This window comes from Dermacentor albipictus, chromosome 7 (genome assembly GCF_038994185.2).
Source record: "Dermacentor albipictus isolate Rhodes 1998 colony chromosome 7, USDA_Dalb.pri_finalv2, whole genome shotgun sequence".
Taxonomy (NCBI): domain Eukaryota; kingdom Metazoa; phylum Arthropoda; class Arachnida; order Ixodida; family Ixodidae; genus Dermacentor; species Dermacentor albipictus.
The window spans coordinates 33,954,484-33,980,208 of record NC_091827.1 but is presented as its reverse complement, the minus strand read 5'-3'; the positions used below and the strand labels follow the sequence as shown (position 1 = coordinate 33,980,208).

The 25,725-nt window shown below is 48.4% G+C and overlaps 1 protein-coding gene across 1 annotated transcript; it reads left to right on the top strand.

The window, feature by feature from the left end:
- The first annotated feature begins 337 nt into the window (after window positions 1–337).
- Window positions 338–24,151, top strand: LOC139047811 (cyclin-dependent kinase 20-like). The gene is made up of 9 exons (XM_070521945.1): window positions 338–486; window positions 561–597; window positions 7,284–7,472; window positions 11,451–11,566; window positions 13,440–13,502; window positions 15,264–15,315; window positions 17,986–18,057; window positions 19,579–19,734; window positions 24,008–24,151. Exons 1-9 carry the CDS (start codon window positions 338–340, stop codon window positions 24,149–24,151), a joined length of 978 nt encoding a protein of 325 aa, XP_070378046.1.
- The last annotated feature ends 1,574 nt before the right edge of the window (window positions 24,152–25,725 follow it).

The following is a 25,725-nucleotide window of genomic DNA, read 5'->3' as shown; positions in this document are numbered from 1 at the left end:
CTTCTTTTTGCCGTTGTCCACACGTTCCCGTTCCGTGAGGCGGACGACTACAAACGCGGGAAATTCGACCTATACTGCGACGTACGGGCGTTGCATGCGCTTTCGAAGCACAAATTGCGACATCCAGTCGCGGTAACTAGAGAAACACTTTTCGATTAGTTTACCCAGACAGCGTCACAGTGTTTCTCCCATGCCAGAACGCCTCGTTCAAACTGTATCGGGCATTGCGCAAAACAAAATGCGCGCTCTTCAGCACCATAGCAACCTCGGGCGCGTACACAACAAGCACCTGGATCGCTTAAGTGCGATGCACCGCGGCTGAAAGAAAGAGTGAACGATGGATAATTACAAGGCGCTCGGATGGATCGGCGAAGGCGCGCACGGTGTGGTTTTGAAGGCTCGGTGCTCCTTGACAGGAAAGGTAGTGGCTGTGAAGAAAATTCCGCACAGAGCTGCCGACAATAGCCTGCCGCGCGCGACTCTCAGGTATGATTTTGAGCCTCTCGCTCGTTCCCAAGCGCGCGATGTGCAGAACGCACTCCATTTTTACTTTACTATAGGGAAATCAAGGCCATACAGCATCTGGAACACGAAAATGTAAGTACAAGCAGTACAACATATGCCGTATCTGTGTGATAGAGAACGCTATCATGGCCCCAACTAAAGAGCGATGGTAATGCATATAGTAATAATGTATATGTGCAAGCATAATAACGTAAGTCGAAGTACGCTGTTCTGGTACACTAATACCATGCTTTCCTAATAATTACAAGAATGCAGCGCTAATTCGTGTGGTTGAAACACAAGAAGGTCGATTAAGAATGTGCAAATCGAGGATATAGCGTAGGACTGCACGAGGATGGCGAATCGGGCGAACTGGAACTCATCTCAACACCTCCTTATCCACAATAGCTACGCACGGAAGACACACGGGACAAGCGCTGTATTTCGATCAACTCAAACTTAATTGAAAACCAAACGTGACAGATACGGCTTGATAACTTTTAAGGTTCCCGGAATTTTTAAAACTCGCCTGAAGCAGGTAGCATAATTCTTGTCCTTGCGCTGGGGCGCTATAACGTAAAACTATTCCAGACTTTTCTATTCCATTTCTGCTATCAGCCCTCCGTGATTGGTCAAAACTTTTTTGGACCAACCCCACTTCACCTGTCTGTCACGCGACGTCACGAAAACCGCGATAACTCCCCATCTGATATGATGTGTACACACTGATTATGCATGATTTGACCGAAAAAAGAAAAACAGTTATTTCTGATTCGACGCCTTTTCGCCATTAGCCCCCGGCTATTGGTCTGAAGTTTTCGGGCTGCACCCACTTCACCTGCCTGTCACGCGACGTCACAAAACCACGAAAACTCACTGCGTCAAAGTGGCGTGTATGCATTAAATATGCATTAATATGCCGAGCAAAACTGAATTTTTCTTCTGAATAGCCGCAGGCTGCCCCGTTCTGAAAGGAATAAAAGATGGCTGCCGCCGATAGCTCAGGCGATGTCTACTTGTACCTGCCAGAGAGCATGGGTTTATTTGCGTATAATAAAACTTCTTGCGTGGCCGCGTAACGTTTTCGAGCACTTTCGGCACGTTTACGAGCTCATTCGGCCAACTCTTCTCTGCTGAGGATCCGTTTTAGGGTCATTCTTAAGCTTCCGTTGCATGCCACCACGATTTTCGACCAGCCACCGCAAGCTAAGTAAGGAAAGCGGACCAATCGCAGACGCCGGCACCACTCTCTTCACCTGGTTGTCGCTTTTCAGTGCACTGGCTCTGCCCCATCGAATCCCTCTCCACTTGAGCATTCTTCTCGCCTCTTGTCAGCCAATTAGATACAAGCCGCTCAGTGTAGGCAATGCTATTCGTTTTTCAAGCAGACAAAAGTTACCTCCTATGAACGAGGAGAGCGTTTGATTGGTCTGTCCAGATAACTCTGCGGGTGACCGCCCGGTGCTTGCGTCAGTGGCTACGCAAATTCGACTTCAGGAGATTGGAATAAAAACATATTGGAATAGTTTTACGTTATAGGGCCCCTGGATTATTCGAAGAAGCGAACATTATTAGCACGGGAAATCAAAACACATATGCAACTAAAATTAACAAAAATCACTGATTAACTTTCAAGTAATTGCGTTACAACACAAATTGCAATTTACGTATTGAAGCCGGTGAGTTCGCAAGACGTATCCACTTGAATCTCCAGGATGCCACCATGCAGTTTCGAGACAATGGGCGCTCTAACGTAAAGCTATTCCAAACTTTTCTATTCCAATTTTGCAATCAGCCCTTCGCGATTGGTGAAAAACTTTTTTGAAACACCCCACTGCGCCAGTCTGTCGCACGACGTCACGAAAACCGCCATTGTCCCCCGTCTGATATGACGCGTACACACTGATTATGCATCATTGGACCGAACAAAAGAAAAATAGTTATTTTTGATTCGACGCCTTTTTGACATTAGCCCTCGGCCATTGGTCAAAAGCTTTTGGGCTCCACCCACTTCACCCAACACCGCGAAAACTCACCGCTTCAAAGTGACGTGCATGCATTAAAGATGCATTAATATGCCGAACAAAAGTGTTTTTTTTTTCTTAATAGCCGCAGGCTGCCCCGTTCCGAAAGGAATAAACGATGGCTGCCACCGATCGCTCAGGCACTGGTACAGTAGCACTGGCTACTCGCACATGCCGGAGAGCATTGGTTTATTTGCGTGTAATAAAACATTTTGCGTGGCCGTGTAACGTTTTCGAGTACTTTCGGCACGTTTACGACCTCGCTATGCAAACTATTCTTTGCTGAGGATCCGTTTTAGCGGCATTCTTAACCTTCCGCTGCATGCCGCCGCGATTTTCGACCAGCCACCTCGAGCTAAGCAAGGGGAAGCGGACCAATCGCAGACGCCGGCACCACCTTTTTCATCCGGTTATCGATTTTCAGTGCACTGGCTCAGTCCCATTGAATCCCTCGCCACTTGTGCGTGCTCCTCGCCTCATGTCAACCAATTAGATAAGGGAATCCGCTCACTGTAGGCAATGTTATTCGTTTTTAAAGCAAACAAAAGTGACCGCCTATAAACGAGGAGAGCGGTTGGTTGTTGGCGCATGTTGGCGCCGTTGCTACGCTCGACAGTGTAGGCGGCGCCACGGTCGAGGAGGGAGCGTGAGAGAGATGAGAAACGAGGAGGAGTGAAGGTGGAGGAGGAGAGTGTCGCTACTTTAGGAAGCTTTTCCTCGCACCCACAGCCTACGGCGCGCTATGGGATCTCGCCGCGCTATGAATTTTCTGCGGTACATCACGGCGACAGCGAGAACTCGTCTGGAGTTTCTTTAATTGTTGTCGCAATAAAACAAAAACTACAATATAGTGACACACGGTAGTCGCGCAGCACCTTTCGTGGCATTCTTTCAGGCTGAGAAAAAAAGCTTACGTAGCAAGCTTCATCGGTAATTTTTTAGGATGGTCTACAATTTTCTCATGGACACTTTTGTTCGGAATATTTGAGAGCTCGATTAATTAATGATAACTGATTATGTAATTAGGCAACATACAGAAATCACCGCCCGAGTACTCCGTACAGATGGTTGACCAGTGATGCCGAAACGTGCTGCACCGAAGTTTATCACTGGGTTAATTCCGACGCTTCATTAAACGATGACTTGGTAGGCTGCTGGATCCTCGGTACGCAGTTGTTGCTTGCGCTCGGCTGCACGAGCCTGTTTTTGTGTCCAGGCTGCAGCATCGGCAAGGCGTAGACGAGCTCGTTCCCTGTTCTGCTTGCGGCTTTGCTGATCGAAAGCTGCCTGCTCCTCAGGAGTACCTATGACGTGTGGCCTACCCATTTCGGAGCCAGAGAGAAACTGCTGCGCGCGCGCTCGGCTGCGACGGAGAGCAACGACGTCGACATTGGCGCAGCTAATCCAACCCCACCTATAGACAACATAAGGCCTTTTCACTCCAATCTGATGACGTTACACTCTTAAAACGGTTGCACCCTTTGGGGTGTATATTTGTCCCACAACAATAATCGTCATCTGCCTTGCTTGCGTTTCCTTTCTTGAAAGCTCGGCGCTCGCTACTTTCCTGTCGAGAAGCTGCGTCACACTGATAACGCGCATGCCGTTCGTGACTGGGAAGTACCAGGCTCGCAGCGTTAAAGAAAGGAAACGCGGGCCATACAGATGACGATTATTGTTGTGGGACAAGATACGCCCCAAAGGGTGTAAATTTTTCTAAGAGTGTATATCCCGACTTCAGCAGAATTTGGTTGGGATGCCACCGAGTTGGCAACAGTGGTTTTGACGTCACCGCTTTCATCACGCCAGCCTTGTCCATCAAAATTTCGGGCTAGGTAGCGTGACGTAATGGATCGGAGTAAACAGGCCTTGTGCTATCTAGGTGGTGGTGGCCAATCGCGCGCCTCTCTTTCTCTCTTTCTTTTTTTCCCCCCCATGCGCATTGGGGTTGCGCCAGAAGAGTTTTAGGCGTACAGGCGACCGACAGACGGACGAATCGGGTAGCCACATACAGCTTCGCTGTGAACTGTCTGACTTGCTCCAAGCGCCGACAAACAACATTAACTTCATTCTGTCCAGCTACGCGGCACTTACATAATTTCGGCACAAGTTACGTGCGACACCCAGTATAAACGCAAGGACCAATGCCCGGGGGCACTACACTGAGGCGTTCAAGATTTTCAAACAGCAAAGATGTGTTAAGAAAGCATTCCTCAACTGCTCGCAACTTGTATAGTAAGTACAAGTTGTCTCCATCCGGTTGCTGTTAGGTGTTCGGGAGATCTTGGCAGTCTTGAAGCCGTCGCCAAAGCCTCCGTCTTCAAGATGGGAGGACCCAAACTGTTCGTTTTCCTAAATAGGTTCCGGTAACATGGATCCTCTCTCTCGGCGTTCCATACACGTAGCGCTATAGATTGCGTCGATCCAGTGCAGTGTTGCCACAGGTTGTAAAGAAACAGCCGTAAATTCTAACTTGAAAAATCGGTAGATTCTTTTATGCTGGCAAAAGTAGTATTTAAATGAAGTTTTTTTTGCCAGCACAGATCCAGTTCTTATTGTTAGTTCTACAATATGTCATCTGCGAAGCAGTAATACAATAGAACTTTAAACGATCGATGTTTCTGCCGGCAGGGATCCAGTTCTTATTGTTAGTTCTGATTGTGCAGTCTGCATGCGAGCCAGGAACACAATGCAATGGCCTTTAGGATTCTTGACACTGTGCTTGTTTTGAAAAACCACACGGGGAGTCTTAAACCATAAATATTAAAAAATACGCTTTGCTTCTACATTACCGCAAGTTTTGAAATGATAGAGGACATCTGGTATACCTGGCGGATAAGACGAAAAAAATGAAGGCACACAGCACTCGTTGTTGGTATGCTGTACAAGTTTATGGTGCTTTAGCAGCTATCCATTGAAAAAGAAAATAATAGCACATTTCGTAGATAGTATAAGAAAAAAATTCACCGATGATTACGAGACTCCCTAAAGCGAAATTTCAGAGCAGTTCCTTAGATGTCTTGCATTCCATAGGTTGCGTCGCTCATCGTTCAAGAAAGCGTGAGTACGGGAATGCGTGGCTTGCGCGGAGCGCACCCTCTAGCGGCGGCGGCGCCACAGGCGAGGTAGCGCTAAAGCTCCTTAATAAAGTAGTGACACTCTCCTCCTCCTCCTCGTTTCTCCTCTCTTTCACGCACCTTGCTCGACCGTGGCGCCGCCTACACGGCTCGAGCGTAGCAACGGCGCCAACATGTGCTCCTCGCCACTCCGTAGACGCTTCTCGAGCAAAAATGGCGCTGATGCAAGGCGCGATGACCCACGTGGTGCTATTAGGCCAATAGCGACGCGGCGTCGGCCTCGGCCAGAGCGCGCGAGGAGGAGGTGGCATTCTTCAAAGCGTGGCAGTACTTTACGAAGTTTAAGGGGCTTTAGGTAGCGCATGCGCAGTGGGTCCCAAACTCACTCCAGCGCTTCGTTTCCATATACGGTATCGGCGGACGCGCTTGCCCAAAGGCCTGCTATCTACAGGAGGCGTTGGCTCGCCGCATGCCTCCATCCGCGACCGGGTGATGGCGCACGCTACTATGGCGCCATCTCGTAGCGGGTCGCCGCCGCGGAGCACGTCTCGTGCGGAACTCGCCGCTACCCGTGCTTCCGCCGTACCCTCCTCCTCCGCTTTCTTCCTCGCGCTCTCTTCGCTCTCGCCGTCTTTTAGCTTCCGCTCGTTCTGTCGGTTACGCCGAGGCCGACGCTCAACGCAGGAACGGGTGTCTAAGAGCTTCGCTTTAAAAAAATAGTTTTTCATTATCGTTTTTCTGGCAGACGTCAAAAATAAGTAGATTTCTGAAGCTTTATCAGTGAATCACATTTTCGCTAACGCGTAGTATATTATTTGGCTAGGTTCCCGGAGTAATTTTCTCCTCCGTTCCGTTCGACCTTCCGTTTCGTGTCACAAAAAACCCGTACCGACATCTAGGATTGAATAGCTGCATTTCTGCGAATGCGCAAGCTTCTGTACGCCCACTGCCACCTACCTGCCCGTGGGCGCAAGAACTTCCGAGGCGTCATTGTGTCAGCCAGCACCTTAGTGATGATTAATACACATATTTGCCTGAACGTCGTCCTTCTGGCTTCAAACTGCTTTGTAAGCTCATCATTTTAGACTAAATTCTGTTTCATAAAGAATCAAACAAACACAATTAAAGTTATCCGACGGCATGATTCGAACGTATAGAAGCCCGATACTGAAACCATTACGCCACGGACACTTTTTTTTGCATTATATTACGCCACAGACTCGTGCATCGACAAACGGCATAGAGCGTGCATTCTTATGAATTAGTTTCGCGCAAGCGAGCGCGTTTCGATTTGCCCTCACAGGCGAGAGCTTGCGCAGGACGTAACGCCCTGAAAACGCAAGCAACCAGAGAATTGCATCTGCAACAGGAAGAAGCGTGCATGTCAGCGGGCCAATTACGCGAGAAAAGAACTACAACATTTCTTTTATTTATCAAGCACAAGGTTGGTGGTAAAAACGAGTATGTTGGAGACACCGTCGTAGTGTGCCTGGTATTCTTTGGAGTTGCTTGTCTCATAAAACACGGCAGTCTTGGTTTCAAGGATAGAGTATTGGCTCCATAGATCACGATTACAAACAATGCTACGCACTGTCTGGCAATTCCCCAGTGGGGAGTTGCTGCCCTAATTTTTATGGATTTCCATTATTCGCATGGACGCTGCTGAAACCGAGCATAGGTGGTCAGGCTGCTTGAGGTGATCGCCAGCAGTAGCGGTGTTCTGCTGGTATTCGAGCTGCTGTGCTGCAACCTCTCCACGCTGATCCACAACCCCGAGCGCCCTCTGAGCGAGGGCCACGTCAAGTGCTGCATGCGGATGCTATTGTGCGGCTTGGAACACTGCCACAGCATGGGAATTCTACACAGGGTAAGGCCGCCATGCACGTGAGTAGATACATGACCATGGATATCAAGCAAAGCGTCAGCCGTTCGTTATACGGTGACTTTCGCTATTGGAGATCCTTAGTTTGTCCGTAAACTTCTTATGGCGTTTTTCACTGGTCGATCTGGAGCAGCCGCCTGAATCCTCGAGCGAGCGCTCGGCTTTCACCAATCCGAGTCTGCCGGTGGAGCGCACGAACGCTCCGCGGGAGATCACACAGGAAGTCTGCGTGCACGTGACACAAACTGGTTCCGCAAACTATGCCCAACACAATGTTGTGCGTACCGACCGGGTACCGATTTCGCTTGAAGACGGAAGTGACGCCATGTGACGCGTTCTATTTCCGCCCGAATCCGCGTCTCGGCGGCGGAGCAAGTGAGAGCGATCCGGCGCGGAGCGAGTTGATCCGAAACGACCAGTGGAACGCGCGAACCCGCTCCAGATCGACCAGTGAAATTCGGATTCGTTGCCGCGGAGCAAAAAATCCTGCTCCGAATCGACCAGTGAAAAACGCCATTAATCCGGATTACCGGGTTACCGGAGCCATGAACGGCAGTAGCAAAGCTGGTAGCGCCATCTCGTGACGCCTTCTTCAACTACAACGCCTTAGAAACGTTGCGTTGTGACATTGTTCGCGCAGAAGGGGGGAAGAAAGCGCAATCTACTGCACTCTATCTCACAAGCTGTGTGCAGTACTGTGGAAGCTGCACGCATTCTTAGCCAATAGGAAGGCAGAATGCCCATCGAGATGTGCTCATCCGCACCGCATCGTCTGCTCAGCGTCTGCTTGCCATCCTTTTACATGCACCATGGTTGATGGATTGACGCGAAAAATGTTTTGACGCCGTAATTATAATCTACGTTTACATGCATGCGACAGCAGGGATTCGCTTTACCTGTAGCCTTTCCCTGCAGTTACCTTGCAGCCCCCTTAGCAAGTAGTATGGGCGAATGCCCTTGTTCGCCTGCGCCACAGCGTCTGCTCGGCGACTACTTGGCGTTTACTCGCTACTGTCATCACGTACCATGCTAGAGCGCAGTAGTAAATTATTGATGCAGTGAACAATTAGGTTTTTATAGCGTCCGCATCGTCTACACATCACCCTATGCTAATGCTGTGGCGCCATCTGCTAACTATAGAAATCAAACCAGTTTTACGGCTCGGTACCGTGTCTCTAGTCCTGGCTGCGTGAAATCAAACAGGCGTTCTCAATAATTACGATAGAACATGCCTAATGATTTGACCTCAGCTTGAGATTAGGCTTACCGATGACAGATTTTGCCTCTTGTTTCTTGCTGACAGGGCGGACAGCCAGCAACAAGAGCGAAATCATGAAGATCGAAGCGAGTGGTCGGCGCTGTATGGGCGCTGCCATGTTATTACGGTTACCGGCGGTAATTGCCACAGTAATTCTCGGTATACGGTGTGTATGAGTGTCAGGAGCATGTCCCGTATCGCTGTACCGTATCATCTAGTGAGCAAAAGTAAAACTCTCCAGTGTAGCCAATAATCAGCCAGTTCCGCCCGGAACTATATAGCACTGCGCAAGGATATTGCCTGAGTGCGCCTCGTACCTTCGACAGTGCTGCAACGTACCAGCTTGTGAGATGGAGTATACGCACCAATGCTTGTGCCTACCGGCACCTTTCCACCAGCAGACAGGTAGAAGAAACGGTCGTTGCCGTTACTGTGCATGTTTTCTAGTTGACGTCATCGCCACGTGATGGCGCCGCCAACGCCGCTGCGTTGCAAGAGCTTGGTGGCGCAACCCACCGCCCCGTTACAAAAGGAACGCTCATAACATCCATCCATCCATCCGCACGTCTCTTCAATGTTTCGGAATTCCGTAAACTGACAGGCTTAAAACTCTCTATCAACTTTAAACATACACCTCAGTGCTTTATTTCACTTCGGCATACATCGAATGGCGAGCGCAAAGAGCTATGCGGAGGCAAAAGAATTGCAAAGGAACATTGAAAATACATGCTTATTCGTTTCTCCTTGTCCGAGCGAACATGCGAAACCGGCATCGGTGTTATGTGTGAGTACCGCACTGTTGTACCTGACTCCGACTGCCGTAGTGCGAACGTATAGAGTCCCATGCTTTATGCTACCATGCTCGGCGGCACCGCATATAAAACGAGCAAGTACACAACCCCACAACACAAACAGCGGCCGGTAAAAGCGCCTTTATCCAATCGAAGTCGCCCGATATCGAAACGTTTTATCAATGCGGCCTATAGGGTGCCAACTGCTTTTTAGAGGCCGCGTATTGTCCCCAAATGATGATAATCGTTATCGGCCTTGCCTGCGTTTCCTTGATTGGAAAAAAAAAAACCTCTGCCCTCGCTGCTTTCGTTATCAGCGTGCTGTAGGATGCTACACCACGCTGATAACGCGCTTGAGAAGCGCGAAAGTCACGCAAGACAGATAACGATTATTGTTTGAGGACAAGATAATACCCAGTGGGCGCAAACTTTAGATGAGTGGTTGACAGTGGCGTAGCTAGGTCGTCTGGCACCCGGGGCCCATAGGTCTTCTGTCACCCCCCTCTCCGGGTGTAGCCGGCGGAAGGAGGGGTGCCTTCAGACGTATATGACACCACCCCCCCGCCCCTCACTGGCCCCTTGCACCCGGGGCCCACGGCCCCCCGGCCCCCCCTGTTGCTACGCCACTGGTGGTTGATGTGTCGTGTGGGGTCCCACTCGCGCTCCTGGGACAAAGGTACGACAGCGCAGTGCTGGCAAAAAACTAAAGGGCATCTATTGCGCGTTCTGTAAAAATAAGCTAGCCAATCAGCGCATACCGCAACGCGATTCGGAAGCCGTAATCTTCTGGGTCAGTGGTGGCCCAGCAGGTGATTGTGCGTCAAAGTGCGTGATTGGTTTTAGTGTTCCCGTTTTGCAGGCATACGTGACGCAATAGGTCACATGTTGGACCACCACTGTGGCTTCACAGAGCCTTCGCTTGCCAAGGCTGGCTGCGTGACGTAATGCTCCCTCCGCGGACGCTTTCCTCTTCCCCTTAAAGCCCCTTAAACTCCGTAAAGTAGTGCCACGCTTTGAAGAATGCCGCCTCCTCCTCGCGCGCTCTGGCCGAGGCCGACGCCGCGTCGCTATTGGCCTAATAGCATCACGTGGGCCTTCGCGCCGTGCATCAGCGCCATTTTTGCTCGAGAAGCGTCTACGGAGTGGCGAGGAGCGCATGTTGACGCCGTTGCTACGCTCGAGCAGTGTAGGCGGAGCCACGGTCGAGGAGGGAGCGTGAAAGAGAGGAGAAACGAGGATGCAGGGCGCGAGGGCCCACGTGATGCTATTAGGCCAATAGCGACGCGGCGTCGGCCTCGGCCAGAGCGCGCGAGGAGGAAGCAGCATTCTTCAAAGCGTGTCGCTACTTTACGAAGTTTAAGGGGTTTTACACGCGCTGCACCTCCTTCTCTACCTCTCTCCTCCTTGCCCGTTACGCAACACGGTCGCGCGAGAGCTAATGCGCTGCAGTCTCTCCCTACCTCTCCCCTTACCCCATCCATTCCACAATTCGGTTGAGCCAGAGCTCACGTGTTACTGTGCTTCCCCTGCTCCTCCTTCCCCTTATTCCATCCTTTCCACAACTCGGTTTGCGCGAGAGCTCACGCGCTACAATCTCTCCCCTGATTCATTCATTCATTCAATCACCGGCATTCACCCATTCATCACCAGCGTCTGTGTATGTCCTTCTTCGTGTGTGCGTGAACGCGTCAGTATTTAAGTGCGCTGCTTCAATATCATTCATTCATTGATCTCCACTGGCTGAAGCGAAGCGTACCTTTCGGTGCACTGCACGTAATTGGTGAGGAGGAGCATAAGACTGACTGACTGACTGACTGACTGACTGACTGACTGACTGACTGACTGACTGACTGACTGACTGACTGACTGACTGACTGACTGACTGACTGACTGACTGACTGACTGACGATGCAGGACCTGAAGCCAACTAACGTTCTGGTGAACAGCGAAGGAATCTTGAAGCTGGCCGACTTCGGACTCGCCTGTCTGCATTCGCGGGACCGGGAGCACAGCTCTGGCGTTGCTACGAGGTACGCACCATATCGCGCGGCCTCTCGCTCTACGCTATACTCCGTCGAAAGTGGGCGCTTATACTCTGCAGCTAGTAAAGCCCCCTAAACTTCGTAAAGTAGCGACACTCTCCTCCTCCGCCTTCACTCCTCTTCGTTTCTATTCTCTTTCACGCTCCCTCCTCGACCGTGGCGCCGCCTACACTGCTTGAGCGTAGCAACGGCGCCAACATGCGCTCCTCGCCACTCCGTAGACGCTTCTCGAGCAAAAATGGCGCTGACGCACGGCGCGGGGGCCCACGTGATGCTACTAGGCCAATAGCAACGCGGCGTCGGCCTCGGCCAGAGCGCGCGAGGAGGTGGCGGCATTCTTCAAAGCGTGGCACTACTTTACGAAGTTTAAGGGGCTTTAGCAGTCGGCTGTGAGAACCCAAGAACAGCTGCACACAGCGCAGTCCCTCTTGGGGGAACTTGTTCAGATGTGCCAGCTAATTGCACTCGCTCATTTTCGTGACGTCATGGCGGGGGCAAACTTTCTTTTTCTGCTATCGGCGCACCTCCTTTGTCGATAAAACTCCTCACATCTAGTAATACCGTATGAACATATATGGAGACCCCATATAAATACCCGTACGTTCTGATGTACCATATGTGTGGCATGCCCCCATATGATACACGGGGTCATCATTTTTAAGTTTTATGGAATCAAAGAATCGTCTGTTTCAGATAACAGGATTTCAGTACTTCGTCTGATTTTAAAAGGAGAGGACATTACTAGCGTGAAAAATTGAAGCACACATTGAGCTAATTAACAAATACACACTAATTATTACTTCTTAATGATCTTATTTAGAATTGTACAATCACAATTATCTTATTGCAATTTACAAATTGTGGCCGGTGAGTTCGTCAGGCGTATCCGCTTGGAATGAATTTCCAGAATGACACCAGTTTGGAGGTGTGCGCCACTGAAACTCGCCTTAAAATTGCACGTTGGTCCGCTTACATTTCACAGCGAAGCTGTTAGCCTGTCGTTGGCCGGCATTTTTCGTGTCAGTGGGCAAAAATGTGGGCCAATCCCGCAAAGTGACGCGGAAAGCGCATACATTCTGTGGAATCACGCGTACAACACACAGAACAGCATTCGTTTCAATGTAGAACAAGCACAAAACAAGCATCCGAGCCACACAATTGATGGTAATTAAGGCGCCCGTGATAACAATGCGAAACACGTAGCGCCACGTTTCCCGGTATATATCACTGTTGCGCAAGCTGTCGTGGCGACGGCAGCTTGCGACGTGGGGTGTGACGTCACTAGCCCTTCGTATATAGAAGAACCAGCCTAGCAACTGATTTCATTGTTGTTGCAGCATCGCTATGGGTAGGCAACGCGTGCATAGTTAGGACTCCCGAGTAGCAGCGTCAATACGAGGAGCGACAAAGGGAAAAAGAAACGGCAATACGAACAGCGGCGGCGTGCTGTCAAAATTACCCTTACTCCCATTACTACCATTATTCTAAATTACCCCCCATAACGACCATTACTCTAAAGTAATAAAACATTGCATACCCCCATCAGCGACATCCACTTTCGCAGGGCTGAGATGGCGAGTCAATTGCTTTATCTTTTTTTTAAGCAAAACGCTCTCTTCTGCATTGAAGCACAAAAGTAACTGTAACGTCCATGTATTTGGTCCCACACTGTGGAAAATAATATCTGCGGTAATCTTCTTTTAACAGCTTGGCTAACGATATATATATATAGCTGGGACAGACGATGCAGGAACGGGGCAGCGTGCGCTAGAAGATTACGGGGGTTCCCAATTTAAAGAAATTGAACAGACCCGAGGCCTCGATCTCGACGTCTGTTACACACTTTCCTCCAACCGCGCAGGTGGTACCGGGCCCCGGAGCTGCTGTACGGAGCCCAACGCTACGGACCCGGCATTGATCTCTGGCGAGGAGGCGAATGTTCATCTCTCTATCTCTCTCTTTCTACTTTCTCTGTTTTATATTCTACTCTCTTTATTTTATTTTTTCTTTCCTTTTCCATTTCATTCGAAATCGAGGTGTAGTTGGAGAGGGGTTGCGCGCGGTCGCCGTAAAAAATCAATATTCAGTCTCCGCTGAGTTGAACAGAGAGCGCCGGTCGGCGTCTGGATTCCTTACTCTCTCTCCCTCTCGTTTTCTTTTTGTTTGAGAGAGAAGTAAAACTGAGGCGAAAAAAAGAAATAAATTATTTTAATGAATTATTACCGCGCGTGGCGTCGCTTGTTAGCATAAATAAAACAGTGAAGAGACACTAAAGATCAACACTATAAATTAGCTTAATCTAGTGAATTGGCATTCTTTCGGGGCTCAACTGTTTTTCTCATTTATTTGGCGGGAAAGAACACTCTGTTTTGTTAAAGGCTCAGGAAATGAAGGAAACACATTTCTTCATTTTTTTTTTCTTTTCTGAACGTCGCGCCTCAACCCCGGCGCCGGCATACGTTGGTGCGACATCACGGATTTCCAAGTGTTTTCGCATGTTTGGGTCCAACATACTCCCCCCCCCCCCCTACACACACACACAACACCCGCCCACCCCAACTCCCTCCTTATCCTCACCGCCCACCCGGAGAGTTATCATATTTTGTTTATTTAGAACGCAATTAAGGTAATTCGTTTTCCTTGATTTAGTCGGACCATGATAGACGCTTTCAAAATCCATGACGTCACAAGAAGCTATACAAGTACGGAGACCTCTATGGGGCGTCGCCACTTGCCTCTCATTCTCGCGTAGTTTCTGGCTTGCGGTAGTTGTACATGGTAGAGACAGCGCAACTTAATGCTCCGTTTTAATGTCAGTTTAACGTTATGTATGTGCTTGCGAAGAAATGAAGGAATTCAAAGAGGAAAGGCTCATCGTTAAAGAAAAGAGGCAATCAAGTCGACCTCTCAAGGTAGTACATTTCTCTAGCCAGCTGTCTGCGCAGGAGAGAAGGGAGGAGAAAAAAAATGAGGAGCATAAAGGGGTGTTCGCGTGACGTCACTTGCGCTATTTCGTTGCCCTGTTCACAGCTGATTATACGTTCGGCTTGTTGGTGCGCCATACTAAAGTTCTTCGCAGTACAGAAGGGCGCGCGCACGCGCACACATACGCACACACACACACACACACACACACACACACACACACACACACACACACACACACACACACACACACACACACACACACACACACACACACACGCTTTCAACGACGAGTTTATTTCCGGGACCTGAGCATATACATGTACCCGTCAGGGCCCTCAATAAGTTCGTAACAGAACACGTGCTCGGAGCATACTGACAATGGCACATCGTGACATGCATGGTAGTTGTAATCTGGCGATTAACATTCATAACATGCGCGAAAATTCGAGCTCTCGTTGGCATGCAAAATGGTGCTATGGCGGGATTTGTAGGCCTTACGAGTCTACTTCTTGTGCCGACAGTGAAGTGAAGTGAACTGAGTGAGTGAGTGAGTGAGTGAGTGAGTGAGTGAGTGAGTGAGTGAGTGAGTGAGTGAGTGAGTGAGTGAGTGAGTGAGTGAGTGAGTGAGTGTGAGTGAGTGAGTGTGAATGAGTGAGTGAGTGAGTGAGTGAGTGAGTGAGTGAGTGAGTGAGTGAGTGAGTGAGTGAGTGAGTGAGTGAGTGAGTGAGTGAGTGAGTGTATTTCACCTGATTCGCAGGGCCCTGGGATGCGTGTTCGCCGAGATGTTGAACGGTTCGCCTCTGTTTCGTGTGAGTCAAGTTATCACTCTATAGTTATCGGAAAAGCTTTATGACATAATTACATATGTAACGCTTCGTTCCTTCAATCACTCTGGCTACCGTGACTGAGCACAGCCAGAAGAAATGTGCGGGGCACTCCTGTTTATTATCTTTTTTTTACGAGTGACATCATCACACAACGTTATCAAAGTTCGCTCCCTTTCGTGAGGTCGTCATAATGTTGATGACTTCAGGTCTGAAATTTCGAGATTAACTTCAGTGTCAAATTAAAATACCTCTTAAGCATACGCCCCAACTTTTATACTTGTTGAATGACATTTAGTAATCATAAAAAAAGTATTAATTGACTGAAGCCTGTGGCAGAATTTCTACTACTTAAAAAATGTTTGTCGTTCTCTTCGGTGAGGCACGAAAAATTTTGTTTTGCACACCTAACGGTGGTACACCGGTCTTCATTCAAATGAAAGCGAGGTAAGAACAGCCTTGCGGGAAAGCTAGCCTTACAATTAGTCGAATATGACGTGCATGTTATACCTCATAACTTTAAAGAAATATTTCCCATTACATGCCGTTTAGCAAATAATGTGGTGTCGCCATCTACTGGAAGCGCGCCCTATCACTGATCTTGTTGCTCCCTTTACCAACGTTGAGTAGACGGCGGCACAAGTCCACTTGTTGTGCTGAAGCCGTATCGCGTAAGTCGAGAGTTTCTTTTTTTTTTTTAATCTTGTCGTGTCCGCGTTATCGTGCAGCACCTCTTTTCTTTTTCTTTTCTTTTTTTTTATTTTCGCGAACAGTAAAGGGAAGTGACAGGGAAGTGATATTTGCAGGAAAGCGATTTTTTTTTCACTCCAGTTGGAAACGGACAAAAAAAAAAAGGATTACGTTATTAATTTGGAATTGAGTAATTTCATTGCCATTGTGCGGAGAGAGTGATCCGCGGGCATTGTTTTTGTTTTTTAGCTTTTCACTCTTTATAAAATGTACCTCATGTGCGGTTGCCCAACGTCAGCTTTTGCAAATGTTCTACTTTTTTATTTAAAGTGACCGATGAAGGTTGTTATTGCTGTTGACACGCTTGTGGTTGGTGATGATGATGGTTGTGGTCGTTTATGCTCCGTTTTGTGCTACTTACTCATCCGCCGCTTTCTGTTGAGGATCGTAATACCTAACCCGTGTTATACCTGCATTTCTTGTGTACGTTCAGAACTTTGGCGCATACACACACGCACTCACACTATAATGCCGAATGGCGGTGTGGATAAACAACTAAACAAATATTCAGGAAACGTGCCGCAATATTTAATTTTTTCTTCATAAAACCTCTGGCCCCAATTCTCTGAGTGCTCCACTGTTTCCGGTCGAAAATTCAGTGACGAGAGAATCGTCGGGACGTTTCAAGGAAACGCACCTGATGCAAGATGCCGCAAGAAGTGCGCTTCTCCTGGCAGCTACTTTGACCTACCAAAAATGGCGGACATTCAGCTAGAAATGCAAGAAAGGCGCGAACGCATGAACCAATGGCGTCGTCGCTGCTACCCTGCCCTCCTAACAGTTTGTGGCACACTGCAGTACTGCGAGCGTGGTGATTATATAAGCCTAGTTCCGTCGTGTAAGGAAGCCCTCTTGCGGAAGTCGATGGTAGCGGCATCGACTTTCGAGTGAAGTTATATATTTTGAAGCCTTCGTTCAACCACCACGTCTTTAGAAGCGTTTTCATGTTACGTCGTTGCTCTCTCAGAAGGGGAAAAAGAAAATTACGCTGACGATTGTTCTCGCCAATGCCTCTGCAGCAGCAGGTGAGTAGAACATGTTCCTATGTACGTTGCAACTTTAGTTGCGCGTCCCCTAGATGACGTCACAGTGACAAGGTGGCGCTGCTGCGCACGTTTTTTCTCCCTTGTGTACGAGTATTTCGTGAATTACGATTACGGACATGCTCTATCTTCCTGGTATTATAGGGGACCCATTTTTTTGCCAAATGCGCGAAGAAAGGTAGAGAAAGCTGAAGTTTAAAGGCTTTAGACCCATTCATCGCTAGAATTCACAGCAGACGCAATAAAACCGAAAAGTGTTTCATGCACAGCGGCGACACAAGTGTACAGAAAGCTTGCTTACACATTTATTAATTTACTTTCAGGGCCCATATGGGCATTACATAGGATGGACTACAACCCATCAAACCTGATAACGTAACAGACATCTGTAAGTGTCAAAGACAAAAATATGTATGAATAAAGATATAGTCAAGCAAAATGTTAGAATAATACATTAAACATTATGCGCACGAAAGAGTACAACAGACATTTAGCAGCATACAGTATCATACAAGCTTTACACATATTTGCGACAAGACTATTTAAAGAAGAAGGCAAGGGAACTAGATAAGTACTTAACGCCGAGAAATAAAACTGCAACCTCTCAATGAATTAGTCGTGATCGATGTCCGAGGATGCAATATTTTCTGGGAGCTGATTCCGAGGACTGATGGCAAGTTAAAGTAGTGAAAATAGGACGACACACCATGGCGTATGCAACGCCCTGGAATCTCACGAGGATTCCCGAATCGTTAAATTTCAATCAAAATTTCGCGGCAAGTGTAATAAGTTTTGTGCGGTGAACATCACCACGTCACTTTGGTTCTCTTACCTCCTCCTCCCCCCCCCCTTTTCCCCCCAGGGCGAAAGCGACATCGAACAACTGTGCCTCGTCATAAAAGCACTCGGAACTCCGGATGAACAAGTCTGGCCGGTGGGTATTGAACAAAAGTTGTAGTGTCGAGGTGGGGCTTTCTGGTCGATCATAATAGGGACGTTTAGCGTGTCCGCTATTCCGGCAAACCGGGGCGGTTTGGGTGGATTGCCGGATGGCCGTGAGCGTAAACGTGAGCGGCCAGATTGGTGGCGCTAGCTGGTGGTGCAAAGCTCAACTATCTAAACACATAGCCAATTACTATATTATCCCTAGCTGGGGTGTAAGTTTTCAACAGCGGCGTACCTGTGAACACAATTACGCCGCGGCCAAGAATTTGCACCAACAGCGAAGCAGAATAAAGTAGGCTACTACAATTTTAGCTCTGTGTTTGTCTGACTGAGCTCTACAACACCAGGCGGCTGCAGCGCTCCGGCCCAATCCGCCCAAACCGCCCCGGTTTGCCGGAATAGCGGATACGCTAAAAGTCTCTGATAACTGATCGGAGCGTTTTAGTGTGCCACTACACGTGACACATATATTTTACGGAACACTGAAACACTGGCGACAGAGACGTCAACTAGTGTGCACGTAACTGTATAACTGCAACGACCGTGTCCTACAATTCTGCTTGTACAAATGCGTCGGTACGAAACAATCCTTAGCGTACAGAAATAATTTTTTTTTCGTTCCTGTCTGAACAATGACGCTAGATCAAATTTTTTTTTTCTAACGTGTTGCGGTTGACGAAAGCGTCACAAGATGTCGCTACCAGCGCTGTTGCCGGTATCGACGTCTCCGGTGTTCCGGTATGTTAACTGATCTCTGATCAGTTGAGGCCAGTGTTGGTGGCTCTCGTCGTTGCCAGAACGCCACTTCAAAAATGACTAGCACGGCGACTCGGAAAGAAAAAAAAGAAAACGAGAAATCCTTAATTATGAACACGTGACGCTGTGTTGCAAGTACACCTCCAGTGTCTTGCGGTTTGTGTTTTGTGTATTCCTTCAATCTAGTGTCTTAACGCTGACACCCGAAACAGTAATAAATCTAAAAGGCAAAAAAAGTCGCCTTCGAATAAATTACGCCATTAAGGTTTCCGCCCGCCGTACTCCTTTTCTGGACAACCTGAAGCACTTGTCAAATCAGGGCAAGCAAAAGCGATCGATTGTTTTTTTCAATTCATTTATTTACCTTGAGGATCCCACGAAGGGTTATTACGGCATGCAGAAAGACAAAGACAAAGCAAGGCGAGATTACACGTACAGGTGCCCAGTCGTGTGTTCTCAGAAAACAGACGGTAGTTTGACGCCCTGCCTTATAAAGACCGGTCATAACCATAAATACGCATACATATATGTGATAATGAAGTAATTTATATTGGATTATACGGGGTTCTATACGCGATTCCATATGGTGACATAATGCGGATATGGTGCATAAGGTATTTCCTTTACTTGAGGATTGATTGATTGATTGATTGATTGATTGATTGATTGATTGATTGATTGATTCGTAACCTAGCGTATCTTGAGAACGCGTCTCGCGCGACATGTCTGACCAAGCGGTGTCGCCGCCGGTCAGGGCGTGCAAGAGCTGCCCGACTACCACAAGATCAGCTTCTCGGAGAGCGCCGGCGTTCCCTGGCGCACCCTGCTGCCCGACGTGAGCAAGCACGCGAGGGACCTGGCCAGGTCGTTCGTGTGCTACGACCCAGAGAGGAGGGTGACGTGCTCAAAGGTGAGCCCGTGAGGCGATCACACCACCTAACGAACAGACAGACAAACAAAGAAACAAATAGACAGACAGACAGACAGACAGACAGACAGACAGACAGACAGACAGACAGACAGACAGACAGACAGACAGACAGACAGACAGACAGACAGACAGACACGCAGACAGCCTTTAGCCAACATCAACACAGAAAGAGACAGACGGCATTATTATATTTTGGGCAAAAGCAGACAGACAGACAGACAGGTAATAATCCTCTAGACTGTTGCTCTGATCAGAGGGAGGGAAAGAAAAAGAAGAACATATCATTCCAGAAGGTAAAATAAAACTCAACCGGCAACTCGCCGGGCCCAAGGGTCGAGCCACACACACTTCACGGAAGCTTTTAACACCGCCTTCATCTCAGTGGCCGACGGACATCACCTCAGCTCATGCTCAGCCACATCAGCTGGAGCCTCAGACTGCCCGTTAAGCATTGTACGAGATCCAGCGGCTCCGCGATGTATTGCATGAGTCGTGCGCGCGGGCTCTGACGCGACAGGAAGCGTGTACCGGCAGCCGCAGTACCCGGCCAACGGACTCTACTGTCTAAGGAGCGAATTTTTTTTTCGCAGGACGCATCACCTCAGAGTATGCATACGGATTTAAAACCCCTTGAATTTCGTAAAGCAGCGACACGCTTCGAAGAATAGCGCGCGAGGAGGAGGCGGCATTCGCTATTGGCCTAATAGCATCACGTGGGCCCTCGCGCCGTGCATCAGCGCCACTTTTGCTCGAGAAGCGTCAACGGAGTGGCGAGGAACGCATGTTGGGCGCCGTTGCTACGCTCGAGCAGTGCAGGCGGCGCCATGGTCGAGGAGGGAGAGTGAAAGAGAGGAGAAACGGGGAGGAGGAGAGTGTCGCTACTTCACGAAGTTTATACGCCTGCACAGCCTTTCAGCAGCCGACGAAGAAGCATATGCTGCGATGGGACTCTGGAAACACCTCCACATACGGTCGAGTGCCTTTACAGCGAACGCCTCTATATAACGAAGTGATCTGTATATAACGAAGGAATAGCTATGTCCCAGTTCTACTGCGAGCTGCGCGATGCGCGTCCTGTACAACGAAGTGACCAGTACAGCGACTTCGCAGAGCTCCGAAGCACTTCGTTATAATTAAGGGTTTTCGACTGTATAGTGAAACAAGGCGGCGAGTCGGGCTATATATACTACTTGTTTAAGGTTCACGTTGATCAGACCTTGAAGCGCACCGGAACGCAGACAAAATTTTACATGAGAAGCAGAGACGGGGGAGCATAAGTTGTGAGAAGAAATGGCGATGCTTTTCTGTAAAAAATTTTGCCTGTGTTCCGGCGCGCTTACAGGTCTGATCAACGTGATCTCCGTGTAAAGCTCACGCTTCTAAGCGCACGTGTCTGTGGAAAGAGTGATTCGTTCAACTCGAAGGACAATGTACGCAGCTTCCTGGCAGTATCCGCTTAATCGTCTGACACGCAGCACCATCGGGCACCCCCGATGATGATACACTTTATTAAAAATATTAGTGTAGCAGTTGTGAACCGGAGAGGCGCATATAATTAATAATCCCTTGGCAAGCTACATAGTATAGGTGGCGAGCACGAGTCGTACAGAACGCAGATGTCAAGTTTTCACTGACGAGGAGGACTCCTCGAGGAAAGAAACCTCAAACACAACTGGTCAGAAATGTGGACAGGCGACGAACCTAAAGAAGGCAGACGTACGGGGGAAAAAAAGCGAAAGAAAGAAAGATAGATAGATAGATAGATAGATAGATAGATAGATAGATAGATAGATAGATAGATAGATAGATAGATAGATAGATAGATAGATAGATAGATAGATAGATAGATAGATAGATAGATAGATAGATAGATAGATAGATAGAGAGAGAGAGAGAGAGAGAGAGAGAGAAGTGTGTTACACGTAAGCGAGATTCCAACCTGCATGCTAGACGACGAGCCGTGTCACCGCGCCCAGATTGATTTCTGTGCGTAGACTCGGGATATAGATGTCGTGCACGATATCCACATCCCGAGTATATGTACAGAAATCCATCAGCGAGAAGTGCTGGACTATATGGGCGATGCAGTTCCCGTGCTGTTTGTTCACCCAATGTGTACATGCATTAACCGGCACTGTAAGTTCGATGTTTAGGCTTTTTCCAATAAACTTTGGGTTCTTATAGAACTCGTTCCCCGGTGTAATTCTCTCGTTTCCCGCAGCATCCACACTACGCCAACGCGTAAAAGATTGCACGTTCCCAAACCTGTATATCTCGTCGTATGCATAAACCGAGTGTTTTCTTCTTTAGCTGCACCAAATCTTTTTTAAAGTAGAAAAATTAAAATCGCGGTAACATTATGTTTACCATTCGAGTGTACGGATTGGCAGCCTCTAGATGCAGAGCGATTTCCGCAATTCCGTGTCTAATTAGCGAAGTTAGGTTAATTAACTTTCTAATGATCAACAATAGGTGGCTACAGCAAATGAGTACTTTGAAGCCCGTCCTCGACGCTACCTATCCCAACGATTAAATTTTGAATAGCGGATTTCATGTGGGAGCTACGCGAACAATTAATTACCCTTGGCAGGCTTCTTGAAACCGAAACTGGCTGGAAAAAGAGCGTCTGCGTCGTCGATGTCGCCCCCCCCCCCCCTCCCGCCTTTCGTCACGTCTCCGAGGTCACCACCGCTCCGGCCCCGCGAGCAGCTTGCTTTATCTACTTGCTGTCTGCGGCGTTGGCCTAGCGCTTCAATGCCGGCGGGCCGCCAAATTTACTTCGTCATTCCCTTGGGCTCATGAAACGGCATTTCGTCGGTGGAAGTGGACCCGTGGCGCCCAGCGGAATGACGAAGTAAATTACGAAGTAAAAGTTAGCGCTGTGTGTGTCAGGTGTGCCTTTCTATTGTACGTGTTCAGCTTGCGCTACAACAAAGTAAAATACGCCGTACCAATAAACAGTGGCGTAGCTAGGTCGTCTGGCACCCGGGGCCCATAGGTCTTATTTTTATTGTATATTAATGACATTGAAGTTGGTGTCCATCCAGTGGTTGATGTGAGATTTTTCGCGGATGACTGCGTATTGTTTTCTTGCGTCAAAAGTGTCAGTGTCCAAAGAATTTCGAATGACTCTTTGAAAGTTATCAGTGACTGGTGTGCTACATGCGACATGAAAATTAATATTGAAGAAACTACCTGTGTGACAGTTACAAATAAGAAACCCCCTGCTATAATATTTATATTCCATTAAGCGGAAAGAAATCAAGCGTTCCAAGCATGTAAAGTATTTCGGAATCACCATTACCGATAATTTGAGGTGGGGCGAACATACTGAGTACATTTGCGGATCTGCGCAACGTAAGCTTGGTTTCCTAAAAAGGAGGCTACGGAATGCCACTCCTGACGTTACACTCGCGGCATATAAAACTACAGTAAGGCCAGCACTAGCTGGAATATGCGGGTATCTCTTGAGGCCCTCACGGTCAAACCGAAATCAGTAAATTAGAAAGAGTCCAAAGGCTAGCGGCCAGGTTCATTTTTTCGTGCTACGACACAGAACAGTCCACGATTGCGCTTCTTGACAGGGCCGGTCTAAAACCCTTGTCTCAACCAAGAAAGATAGCGCGGCTGAAATTCCTGCACGAGCTTTATAATAAAAAGTTGAAAATAGATCCAGGCCTACATCTACGACGCCCAGTACGAGTATCAGCTCGTACAAATCACCCTCATGCCATTCAGCATTACACGCCGAGGGTTGAAACATTCAAATTTTCATGTCTCATTCGAACCGTTGTTGAATGGAACAGACCCGATGCCAATGTGTTCACGGGATGCCACTCAGCCGAAATGTTTCAGCAGAGGCTGGAAATGCTTTTTGCGTTAATGTGTTTAAAATATTCTCTCAATCGGTGACAACCCGTAAGGGCTTAACAGCACTCGAAATAAAATAAATAAATAAATAAATTGTTCTAATAGCTCTCACATGAAATCCGCTATTCAAAATTTGATCGTTGGGACAGCTAGTGTCGAGGACGGGACCCAAGGTATACTCATTTGCTGTAGCCACCTATTGTCGATAATTAGAAAGTCAATTAACGTCGCTAATTCGGCACGTAATTGCGGAAATTGCTCTGTACCTAGAGGCTGCCAATCCGTACACTGGAATGGTAAACATAACGTTGCCGCGATTTATAGTCTCGTCTTAATCTTAAAAATTCGGTGCAGCTAAAAAAAAACGTGTCTTGTATTCCAGGCCTTCCTGCACTCGTTTTTCTGGAGCGAGCCCCTGCCGTGCAGACCGTCCGAGCTGCCCGTGCCACAGGATGATGTACCGCAGTTCGACATGGACGCGTGCTTCGGCACATGCAGCCAGCAGGAAGCGTCTCTGGGCTGGTAGCCTGGTGGCGTCACGCTTGTATATACACAACCCCCGCGTGGTCAACGTTATAAGCGTCGTTTCCTTCTTTGAATCAATATTATCATCAGCCGCGTACGAGGAGCGACGACTTACACATATGTGAACTCCCTGCATCACGGCTAACGCGAGCCAGAGAATGAGCGTCTAGAGATAACTTTTAACGCGACAGCGTTAAGGAGCTCGTGTCGCAGAAAAGCCGGTGTCGTCGGCGTCGGCGGCGTTGGCCGTGAGCGATAAATCCCAGCAGGCACTTCATGAATATTGTGTGTGTGTGTGTGTGTGTGTGTGTGTGTGGCTTCTTATTGCCACGCCTAAAACTTATGTGGGCCTGTCGTGTGCGCTGTCCTGTGTTCAGCGCTGTCCTGTGTGTTCCTGCCTTCTGCCTTCGTCATATTGCGCTGCCCCGTCAAGATGTCCAACCAGTACCAACTCGCCCAAATGTCGACCCTTCCGCAGTATATTTCTGACGTGCTAGTTCTGCGGAAACCCGCAAGGTGGCGAGAAGTACGTAATAAAGGGAAACTCAGACATCCATCCGTTTGTAGCAATTTGCTACATAGGAAACCCATACGGATTCCACGAAAGAAAAGCCTCACAGTTGAAATTCGTCCTGGTTCGGGACACGAACCCGGGACCACCACCTTTCCGGGGCAGCCGCTCTTCCATCTGAGCTAACCAGGCGGCTAGCAGATAGCAGGGCGAAGTCGAATATGTCAACAACTCGAAGCAAAGGCAAGAGTTTGACGTGCTAGTTCTGTATTCGTCCCGGACCAGGACGAATTTTTCTTCAACTGTGAGGCTTTTCTTTCGTGGAATCCGTATGGGTTTCCTTTGTAGCAATTGCTACGAACGGGTGGATGTCTGATTTTCCCTTTATTAAGTATATTTCTGTGGGCCTGTAAAAAGTGGCGCTTGGTGAATGAAGCCGTCCGTCACTGTGGAAGAGGGGAACGGAGCCGTATACTTTGCGATCGCATCAAAATGCAACGCTCACAACCCTCCCCTGCGATCAGCCTGCGATCGAGTGAATGTGAAGGTTTATGCGTTGTACTGAACACGGGAGACAGAACCGAACTGTTAAAAATAAAACCTTGTGATGGCTTCTTGTAGCTATCGTGTGCCTTATTCGAATCCTCGGCGAGAAATGGGCTTCGAAAGAGCCTGTTGAAGTGCGCATTTTTTTTCCAACCCCTTTTTCTCTGCGATTATTTCTTGTATAGTTGCGCTTACTGTATGTATACATACTGCATGCACACATACTGTATTGTATGTATAGTATGCCCTTACCGAAGGTGCCGCAAGGAGTCGCTGCAGCACACAGCTGCAGCGACTCCTTGCGGCACCTTCGGTAAATACGGCCATGACAGAAAGCGAGGCAGGCGGGTTTTCCAGGAAAAAATGTGGTGAGTGAGTTGTTTGGTCGGCCAGCCAGGTGGTAGAACGGACTCCGGCATGTCCGCGATCCAATGCATTGCAACGTCGCAGTGTGACGACTGTACTTAGTTCTAAGCATTTGTTTCGAGATTTTCCATGTGTTTGTAGCTTTCTTCAGT

Bases quoted from the DNA above. Each gene is read 5' to 3' on its own strand.
- LOC139047811 (XM_070521945.1), top strand. From the start codon at position 338: ATGGATAATTACAAGGCGCTCGGATGGATCGGCGAAGGCGCGCACGGT. The intron at 598-7,283 runs GTAAGTACAAGC...AACCGAGCATAG, and splicing joins AGCATCTGGAACACGAAAAT to GTGGTCAGGCTGCTTGAGGT. The intron at 13,503-15,263 runs GCGAGGAGGCGA...CCTGATTCGCAG, and splicing joins GGACCCGGCATTGATCTCTG to GGCCCTGGGATGCGTGTTCG.